This window comes from Clavelina lepadiformis, chromosome 4, assembly GCF_947623445.1.
Source record: "Clavelina lepadiformis chromosome 4, kaClaLepa1.1, whole genome shotgun sequence".
NCBI lineage: Eukaryota > Metazoa > Chordata > Ascidiacea > Aplousobranchia > Clavelinidae > Clavelina > Clavelina lepadiformis.
Window position 1 is genome coordinate 20,804,774 of NC_135243.1, and position 11,168 is coordinate 20,815,941.

The 11,168-nt window shown below is 34.4% G+C and overlaps 1 protein-coding gene and 1 non-coding gene across 2 annotated transcripts; both read right to left on the reverse strand.

Moving 5' to 3' along the window:
* Positions 1-213: 213 nt before the first annotated feature.
* On the reverse strand, positions 214-8,776 carry LOC143453172 (uncharacterized). Its single transcript, XM_076954346.1, has 14 exons — positions 8,757-8,776; positions 7,811-7,892; positions 7,517-7,719; positions 7,281-7,445; positions 6,286-6,408; positions 5,287-5,409; positions 4,586-5,192; positions 4,164-4,294; positions 3,934-4,098; positions 3,551-3,685; positions 2,536-2,658; positions 1,866-2,441; positions 1,592-1,682; positions 214-1,524 (listed from the first exon to the last, which is right to left on the reverse strand). Exons 2-12 carry the CDS (start codon positions 7,890-7,892, stop codon positions 2,292-2,294), a joined length of 2,007 nt encoding a protein of 668 aa, XP_076810461.1. The 5' UTR covers positions 8,757-8,776; the 3' UTR covers positions 214-1,524; positions 1,592-1,682; positions 1,866-2,291.
* Positions 8,777-10,390: 1,614 nt separating this feature from the next.
* Positions 10,391-10,473, reverse strand: Trnal-uaa (transfer RNA leucine (anticodon UAA)). The gene has a single exon. It is a non-coding gene; the product is annotated as a tRNA-Leu (tRNA).
* Positions 10,474-11,168: the final 695 nt, after the last annotated feature.

Genomic DNA, 11,168 nt, shown 5'->3' on the forward strand with positions numbered 1-11,168 from the left:
TTTGACATCGATTTCGTTGTATCCTAATTTAACACTTCGATTTTTTTATATATATGTTAATCTAATTAGAGCAGTGATTGAATAAAGTAATTCTGTAAGCACTTTGATTAACAAAACGTACCAGAAGCTGTTATGTCACAAATGACGCGTGCGTATTAATGTAACGTGGCTATGCATGACAGTTTGCAAACCACTCTTAGAATGATCGCCACAACAGAAACGCTCAAAATGCTTGCGATAACTTTATTGTGTTAAAATATTCGACACATTGTTGATGTATTTCTAAGTGCTGGTTAAAACGTTCATTTCAAAAAGTTTATTCGTTCAAATACAAAAATACGCTGAAATACTTCTTCGTAAGCCCGGGTTAATTGGGACAAAACAACCTAGTGTTAAGGCACGATACAAACACTGGCGTTGCATATAAATACTAAGTACGATAAAAGCATGAGATAAAGTGGTGAAAGGTCAAATTTAAACTCTCTCAACCACTGAGAGAATGTATAAAAGCGTAAAAAATTCATGATGTATATTTTAGGTGTTGCCAATTTAAATTAAACGATAAAAGCACAATTTTAAACGGGTATATTACATACAAACACACGCATCTGTTAATCTACTACAAATATTGTCAGTTTTGTCTTCTGAACTGGACCGAAGCACCGCAACCTTGTTAAAAAAAATACATTTGATAAAAGATGACGCTATTCCAAACAAGAACGCACAACGCGTTACGTGACGGTGTATCCATTAGTCAAATCATATTCAAGCAGTAAAGTGGCTAGCTGTAAGCTGTATACATTAAGCACTGGATAAGACGGTCGTGAAAGTCGACGCATGGAATCCAAAGATGCGTTACCAGACGTCTTTCACTCTTCGGACAATATTGAAGCAGATTTGAAGTTCTCTTTAATCATTCGGGAGTTGTCGGGATCATCCATGATCACGCATCTTCTCAAGGATGTTCCTGAGAGACTTCCTAGGAGGCATTCCAAAGGTAATATTGATTCCATGTGTCAGTTTTTATATAAATGTCCGTGTCTACAAACTCAGAGTCGTGAAATGACCCTGGTTGAGAATAATAAAGCGCGAAATAACTAAAAGTCCCCACAACAAGCAACCAGGTTTGCTGCGTTAACAAATTGCACTTTGCACATAAAAATTGTGCATGATTGTTTATAATTAAAGAAGCTTCAGTTGTCACATTATGATGCCAATAGAAGCATCCACTAGGTAACACGAATGTCACTACTCACAGGTAATATATAAAGTGAATTTATAAAGCAACAGTATAATTTACAATTGACAGTGATCAGCAATATAGTCAGAGGTCACACGCACTGCTAATGGGTGTTCATGAAACTGATTTGGAAGGTAAAAGGTATTATGGTATTACAAAGGTATCAGAAAAATAAGGCACACATTGACAGGTAAGATACAAGACGATATAAAACGATTAGTTAAACACCTTTGAAAGTGTATAAAACAGTGTGAGAAAGGCTTTTATGAAGCTTCAGCAGGTACCTGTACAAATGTAACACATGAAATGAGCAGTGAAATAAATAACAAAGGCACAATGTATCCACTTTACCTGCTACAGACTTCTTCCGTATTGCTAGTAGTGTGGAAATGTTTGTTATTCAATTTTCCTGATGGTCCATCATCTGCAAATCAGTGAAGTCCTGTGCGGAAAGAATTTAACTTAACTTTAAATTTAAAAAATTACTTTTCAATGAAACAATAAATTAGATCACATCCGGAATAATCAATATCAAATAACTTGTTCATGAAAATACAAGTCCATTAATTGTGCCAACAATATGATAGGTATTTTAAAAGTAACTTTACAAGTTTCAGTTACTCACCAACAATCAAAGACGGGCTTTGGTTGCTATTGCTACTCATGGTTTGATTTCCTTGATCTTCTACTTCACCATTTTGCAGCTTCTGGATAAAAGCCTGAGAGTTATCTCTATTATGACCGGACACGCTGGAATGGACTGCGAAGAGAATGATTCATAACTAAGATCGTTTTTTTGCTTAGGTAATGCGTTATCAACTGCATCGTTTTTCGCTGGATGAGAAATTGCAGGGGTTGGTGTATCCATAAATGATTTAGCTTCTTTGTCAAATGAATTAGCATCTCCCAACGCTAGCTTTGATGGTTCAACAAAAAACTTTTTTCTGCCGTTTTAATTTTTTCGAGGTGAGTTTCTGGTGCTTTTATAGGTGAAACCTGATAGTGAGATAACTCAGAATAGCAGCTAGTGTCTGGCTTCAATTCTTCCATGTCAGTGTTTCTGCTTTATATATTTTTTTTTGGCTTCCACACAAACGCGCCTGATTTCTGCTTTAAAAAATTCCTTATGATTTTCTTTCAGAAAATTTTCTTGCATCATTTCGCCTGCTATATAGTCAGGTGTATCTTCATCAACGATAAACTGGGAACATAAGAAACAAATGGTAATCTCAAGACGAATTTACCAATAACTGTAACGAAAATTATCAATATAATAAATGCTAACTTCAACTTACCTTGAATGTGACAGTTTTGAAGTTGTAAGTAGATATGAGGCATTCCACTTCTACCTGATTGTCTTCATTCTTGCTGAGACGTATAATTTTAAGCTGAGGACTGCGACGCTGTTCAGCACGAACCTGCAGAGAAAGTTGTAATTTTAAACATACACAGCATCAATTGAATTATTACCTACACCACATTACAGACATTCATACAGTCACCATAAATGCGTATTAAAGATATTATAATCATGCTAAAATTGATAAAATTTATTAAAGGTCCACTGATATCATTACCTCGAGCTGATTATTACGATTAATTAGTCAATTATTATTATATTTATTATCACATTTATTTAATATCATTCAACTGGCTAACCGATTCTTGAAGCAGATATTAATTTGTAGCAAAGTGGCAAATTTTTAAGTCAAAGTTTTGAACACAAACTCTAGCACTTGACGTGTTTGAACTACCTTTATACCCTTATCAAACAGCTTGTCTTTAAAAAGCATGTGCGCAAGCGAAATCTTACTCCTTTAAGATATAAGAGTAAAGGAAAACAATTTGGAAGTTAAACGGCTGTGTATGCAAAACTGATGATTGGCTGTTTATTCCTGCCCTGTATGTATAACAAAAACAATGCTGGAGACAGGGAAGCACATCTCTGGAGCAAGCCAAAGTACCCATTTATTAAGTGACCTGGTATCAGCCAGTAGGCAAGGGAAGGCTGCTACAGATAAGTGTTAAAATGCAAAACATTGACACCGATTATTATCAGTCTATCCCAATAATTATATGATCAGCTTTTCAATCACTTAAATTAAGAGAATTAACTTACCGAGCGTTTATAGCTTTGATAGCTAATATTTTAAATAAACTAAATACACCAGGTAAGGGATTTTTACTAAGACTGAAAGTTCAAAGTATTACCACAATATAAAATCATCTTTCTACGATAAACATTCAAGATAAAATTGCTAAATATGTAAGCTAGGCATATTTTAAAAGTCATGAAATGCATATTGTTACCTTGTCATAAATGGTAGTTAACCTTTTTATAAAATTGCATCGATCTTCTTCCAGTAAAACGTTCTGCAAAATTAATCTGTTGGCAACATCAGATGCTGATTCCACATTCAGATCAACATTAAAATTGTAATCCTCCTTTTGTATAAAATTTGTTTAAACAAAACAATTTTTTCAAAACTGAACCAACCAAAAACGTTGTCATTCCATATAAGGACTAGAACTTGAACATCACGTCATGAAGCAGTTTTTGAAATGTGTTAAAGTGTTTATATTTACCAAGCACAAAAAGATTTTAGACAAACAAAAAACACAAAAACTAGTTTTGGGCATAAAATAGTATGTTTTTAAATGTTGAAACTTAAGCTTACTAAATGTCAATGTACCTGGCCTTGAATCCTAAGTTGACATTCGATGATGAGTCTTTGCTCATAGCCATCTTTCTGTCTTTCTTCAGCTCCCACAAGCGATTTTTCACTGGTTTCAATTTCCGAATTTCCAGTTACCCCATCAGTCATCAATGTGTTTCGCTTTTCGTCCACGGCACCAACCTTCAATTGAAAAAGCAATTAAATTTTATAATAAGGCAGTACTTAACATAGAGTATAAGTTTTACTTTAATCAGAATAATTCGAAGTTTCCTTTGACGAGCACAATTTTTTTTTGGAAGTGGGGGCTTTTTGTGAACTTTGTGATCGTTTCCTGACCTATCACCTGTGCCATTGTTGTAGACCTCTTTCTTATGATCTATAGTAGGATGTACAAGATTTGATTATTGAACAATTTCCATATTAATTGATGTTAAATGCAGCTGAGAAGTTATAAACAATTCCTAAAACGCATGAGATATAGAGTATGATAAATGATTAATTATTTTCAAAAACAAATTAAAATCAAAAAAGAATCTTTCAATGAAATAAAAATCCATGTTCTATGCACACTAGTCAGTATCCAATCAGGTATTGGTGAAAAAACAAGTCAACTAATTGTGCCAACATTAATATGACCAGAATCAAAAGTAAAGTTTGATACACTCACCAACAATCAAAGACGGGCTCTGGTTGTTATTGCTACTCATGGTTTGCTTCCCTTGATGTTCTACTTCAGCATGTTGGGAAAAAGCTTGAGGGTTATTTCCATTGCGATCAGACACGCTCAAAATGGACTGCGAAGAGAACGACTCATAATCAAGATCGTTTTTTTGCTTTGGTGATGCCATATCAACTGGATTGTCTTTGGCTGGATGAGAAATCACAGGAGTTGGTGAATCCATAAATGATTTAGCTTTTTTTTCAAAAGTAATAGCGTCTCCCAATGCTGGCCTTGATGGTTCAATATTGAAGCTATTTTCTGCTGCTTTCATTTCTTCGAAGTGAGTTTCTGGTGCTGGTATGTCGCCACTCTTTGTCTTTGAGTCAGCTGCCAGGACAGGAACGGGTGAAATAGGAAGATAAGATGATTCAGGGCAGCTTGTGTCTGGCTTCAATTTTTCCATGTCAGTGTTTCTGCTTTTAATTTTTGTTTTAGTTTTCCCACAAACGCGCCTGATTTCTGCTTTAAAAAATTTCTTATGATTTCCTTTCAGAAAATTTGCTTGCTTCATTTCGCCTGCTATATAGTCAGGTGTATCTTCATCAATGATAAACTGGGAACATAAGAAACAAATGGTAATCTCAAGACAAATTTAGCAACAACTGTAACGAAAATTATCAATACAACAAATGCTAACTTCAACTTACCTTGAATGAGACAGTTCTAAATTTGTAAGCTGATATGAGGCATTCTACTTCTAACTGATTGTCTTCATTCTTGCTCAGACGTATAATTTTAAGATGAGGACTGCGACGCTGTTCAGCACGAACCTGCAGACACACTTGTCGTTTTAAACAGGCGTTGGCAAACCTTGCGCATTTAATAGAAAAGCTGAAATCATTTCTACACACACAACGTTTGGGTATATTTTTACAAGTGTAATTTACCTTGCCCAATACACTACATCAATTTATTAATTATCTGCAACACATAACAAATATCGATAAGGTCAACTTAAATGTGTAGTGAAGATAATATAATCAGTTGCAACTGATATTTGATCAGCTCTTCAATCCCTTTAAGTAAGGAATTTAACATACTGAGCGTCTACAGCAGTGGTTCCCGAAGTATGGGTCGCGATCCAAACAACGGATACGAAGGGTCAAAAAATGGGTCGCGCTAAGGCGATGCCTTTGTTTGCAATAAAATACATAGTTCTACACAGTGGATTAAATTACCCCTGCTTGTTTGTGTCTGTCTGTAGCGTAGGCCCATGTGTACTTAAGAAAAGAGTAGATTGCTAAAATTGAACACGAATTTAGCTACTACAAAAAATTCATTCCATACAATCCATATTTTTTTGTGTTAAAATACACTGTTTGAAGCTTGGTCAGCAAAATGCTCACCAAACTTGGATTTGGGTCGCGGTAAAAAAGTTTGGGAACTGCTGGTCTACAGTTTTGATAGTAAATATTTCAAATACAAATTCGAAATAAATAAATACCAAATTACTGCTATTTACAACTGAAAGTTTGTAAATATTATTTCCACAATGTAAAATCATCTTTATACGATGAACATTCAAGATCAAGTTGGTAAATATGCATAAGAACTGGAAACATAAGAAAAAAATGATAATCTTAAAATGATTTTGCTAACACCCGTAGTAAAAATTATCTATGCTAAAAATGGTAACATTGACGTACCTTGAATATGACAGTTTTGAATTTGTAAGTTGATATGAGGCATTGAACTTCCAACTGATTTCCTTTAACCTTCCTCAGACCTTTAATTTTAAGATGAGGACTGCGACGCTGTTCAGCACGAACCTGCAGACGCAGTTGTCATTTTAAACAGGTGTTGGCAAACCTTGCGCATTTAATGGTAAAGCTGAAATCATTTCTACACTTCTTACAACATTTGGATATGTTTTTACAAGTATGATTTACCTAGCCAAATACATTTCATCAAATCAAATATTATCCGGACCACATTACAGACATCCATACGGTCAACTTAAATGTGTATTAAAGATATTTTAATCAGTTGCAACTGATATTTGATCAGCTCTTCAACCACTTTAATTAAAAGATTGGACATACTGAGCGTAAATAGTTTTCATAATAAACATTTTAAAGAAATTCAAAATGCCCAGATTACTGAAGTTTACTTCTGAGAGGAGCCAAGACTGAAAGTTAAGTAGTACCACAATATAAAATCATAGTTAACATGAAGTTAACAATAAAACAGCAAAAATGCAAGCGTGGCATGCTATAAGAGTTATGAAACTGCAACTATCTTCTTCCAGTAGAACATTCTGCAAAATTAATCTGTTGGCAACATCAGATGCTGATTCCACATTCAGATCAACTTTAAAATTGTAATCCTCCTTTTGTATAAAATTTGTTTATACAAAACAACTTTTTCAAAACTGAACCAACCAAAAACGTTATCATTCCATATAAGGACTAGGAACATGAACATTACGTCACGTCACGAAGCAGTTTTTCGCATGTGTTAAAAGTATCAAAGTTTGCCAAAACCTTGATACAAAAGAACAATATTAATCCTCAGAGCAATCAATCAATACAACTGCAAGCAACATCAGATGACATACATCTTGGCAGAACCAAAAATGCAAAATATTTAGCTTAGCCATAAAAAAGTCTTTTCAAATGTTGAAATAAAAATTTTAATGTACCTGGCCTTGAACTCTAAGTTGACATTCAATAGTAAGTGTTTGCTCATAGTCGCCTTTCTGTCTCTCTTCAGCTCCCTCATGTGATTTTTTACTGGCTTTAATTTCACAATTTCCAGTTGCTGCTTCAGCCATCAGTGTGTTTCGCTTGCTGTCCAGACCACCAATCTACAATTCCAAAATTACATCGCATTAGCTTTCCTAATAAGGCAGTAAGCAACACAAAGTAGAAGTTTTACCTTAATCCGAATAACTCGAAGTTTATTTTGACGAGTCTGATTTTTCCTTGGACATCGAGGTTTTTTGTAACTTTTGAGTTTTTTTCCTGATCTGTCACGCGTGCCATCATCGTAGACCTCTTTCTTATGATCTGCAGCAGAATCCACAAGATTTGCTTCCTGAAGACTTTCCATACTATTTGATGATAAATTCAGCTCAAAATCTACAAACAATTGTTTAAAATACGACATGCGACATGAACTACAAAAAATCTCATATACTTTAAAGCCTGACTTAGAATCAAACCAAAATACCTGCAGATTGCAGTGTTAGAGATTTACTGGATTCAAGACTATTCGACTTATCACAAGGTTGCCGCAATGGTGATTGGTTCATCTAGAAGAGAAGAGGCTCATGAGAGCGAGAACTTAGTAGAAATTTTCTTTTACTGATAAAAACGTTTTTATTTTCATAAAATGAAGTATATCATAAAAACTGCATTATATACATCTCGTAGAACAATACCAACCACAGTGCTTCTATCAGTCCAGAGAACGGTTATAAAATTTGTGATGAAATATAAAATGTGCAATAACAGAAATAATAAAAAATTGGCTACAAAACTTAAAGAAAAATGGTTTAAAACTTTACAAAGTATGCAACAATGACAAACGTGCAACATCAGTATCTAACACTGGCTGATCAATATGGAACCTGTGTTGGTGTTGCTTAAGTGGCTTTGAACTTATGTAATCGAAACTTGAGGTAATTGATTTTAACCATATATGATTTTAACCAATATGAGGTTGCGTGTTCACTCAACAAGCAAAAATTTAGAATGTTTAAAACGACATTTTGATTTATAGCATTTGTCAGTTTTACTACATACTAAAAGTAATGGACCGTTTTCAAGTTTTTCTGAAGGTAGTCAGTCAATTCAACTCACAGACTATTTAACTGATGACAATTTAGTTAACACATAGCTATGACCAGGACAATTCAACCCAATGTCCATTCTACCCACAGATGTAGGTGTAATCAACCTGGAACCTTTTCTGGCTCATATTATGCCTATGCAAGGGGATGCAAAAACAAGATAGAATCCTACAATTATATAACTTTAGTTCATCTAAGACTGCATTTCAGTTAATAAGGACACATTTCGAAATCAACTTATGTTAAAAAAATTTTCGGTTACATACGGGATAACACATTAAGTTATTTAGGTACAGGTATTTAGGTACATTTTCTTACACCTACAGGTGCAAGAAAATTTGAACTGCTGCTTTATAAGAGAGTGTGTTGCAGATGAGCTTTCAACTCGTACACTGCTATTTATGTGCTGTTTCAAAGCTTCTAATAAGAACTTGGCAACAATCATCTACCGCTACCTTGAAAGACTATACTAAACCTTTTAAAGGCAAACACATTTAGAAGTCTTTCTCTATTACAAAAAAAAATAATTGATAGATAAACTAAGCAGAAGATTACAAGTAAAAACATAACATCTGATAGTTTTAGTTACAAATATGGTTAAACATAAGCAGTTAATAAATAAAAACAAAGACCAGCTAAACCGCAACTCAGCCACGTGCCTTCTAAACAAGCAAGTGTCAAGATTGCAGTCACCTTGAAACTACAAGCATGGAGGCAAAAAAAAGAATGAAGCACAAACAATTAATCAATGACGTCGTCATTATTTTAACCGGGCTGATTGCCGCACCCGGTAACGCGCATACCTAGAAGCAAGCGATGCGTCGTCTGCATCATATTGTTAAGGCGGGCGATGGGAGTGTGCCAAAATCATTATGCATATCTCGTTTTTTCAAGAATTTTCGTAAAGAATAGTACTGTAAATAGGCAAACAGAAAAACAACAATTGGTAACAACGCATTTTGATATCATTTCATTTTAAAGCATGTCTTCATTTAGTTAATTTACATTAAATTAAAGTAGACATGTGTTTGAAATGCTTTGCTCAAACGCTATGCATTAATCGGATGTCAGCGTTTTAACCTGAAGTAACCAGTAACTTAGCGTAACATTGTAGCTTACATTGTTGTGTACTTCTGCACTAGACCCGCTAGTAGGTTAGTGTGGTAACACTGGTAACTATGCTATTAACAAAATACGAGTAACATTCCAAACAGCGACTGAATCCGAACCATAATCTGATTTTTAGCATAATACGATTTAGGCCTAGGCCCGATTGGAAAGTACAGCAGCTTTTGGCTAGAAGTCGTGCGTACATATATGTAAATCTTGGCAAGATGTCGTGCAATGAAGTTTCAATTTTTTGTATAATGTATATTATAAATTTGTTTTCAAACAACCAGGTTTTCTTTGTTTATTTATTACAATATAAAACGATTTGAAGATGAAAAAATTTGGCATGCACTTTGTCGAATCTCGTGCGTGCTACTGCCACACTTACCATTACTGCACTATGCGACCTATTTCAATCTTTATCTTCGAACTGAGTTAAGTCTGTGCATGACTTAAACCCAACAATGTTTCCTTATTGCCCATATTGGAATGTGGGGCTACTTTACGCACAAGATTCATCAACATGCACTTCGATTTATAATAAATATACAAAGAAAAACTTGCTGTTTGCAATAGTTATAGTAGGAAGTGGTTACTAGTGATGTTAGTACAAAATGATATCGGTATGCTTTTTCAATAGTGGTTTCGGCAGAATATTTTGTCTCATTTTCTACCCTCCTTGGAACAAGATTATTTGCTAATGACAGAGTATTAGACAATTCGTATTCAAATATTGCAGAAATTGAAAAACAAATGACAATCGAATTTAATAAAGTAAATAATTGGCTAAAAATGAACAAGCTTTCTTTAAATTATAGTGCTAACTCAAGAAACGATTGCCGTGCCACTACTGGGTGTGGGATTCGAACCCACGCGGACAAATGTCCATTGGAACTTAAGTCCAACGCCTTAACCGCTCGGCCAACCCAGTGACGTAGCGATCGGACGGGTTTTCGGTGATTTTACAATGTAATTAAAAACAAAATGAGTTGATAATTACATGTCATTCATTACCTTGCTGATTTAGTGGACAAATCGGAGAAGTGATATAAGCGTGGGCAGTGTACTGTATAATGATTCGTAGGTTTTGAAAGATTGTCAATGAACTATGACAGTTTTAGAACAGTTCATCTGTTGTTAGTTACGTTGAATTTTATTGTTTACTTGTTATAGAAATTGCGATGTGTTGTAGTACGATATAAGAAAATATCTGTTGAAAACTTGAAATGGGGGATTGCATAGCTTTCATACTTGCCTCTTGTATGCTGCAGTGCGCCTCGCTTTTTTGGTCTACTTGTGTAAACTTCCTAACATGATGGTACATTGCCAAGGGCTATAACCAAAGATTTTTGTTGGGAACATTCCGAATTTCAAGAACATTCAGACCTACTATTAAGAAAATGACTATTTAAAATTTTTAAATGTTAATAATGAATTCTTACTTTGCAAAGTTTTGTTTTTCTTTTTTGAGATCATATCTAAATTGGCCGTATATAGGCCTACCATCACGTTTATGAACGTTATTTTTAAAGTAATTTCATCGATCTTTGTCAATAATCAAAACAAGGTGAAGTCTCCAACTAAGGTTGTAAAAACTGTTGAAAGGAATTCCTACATAAGCTTAAT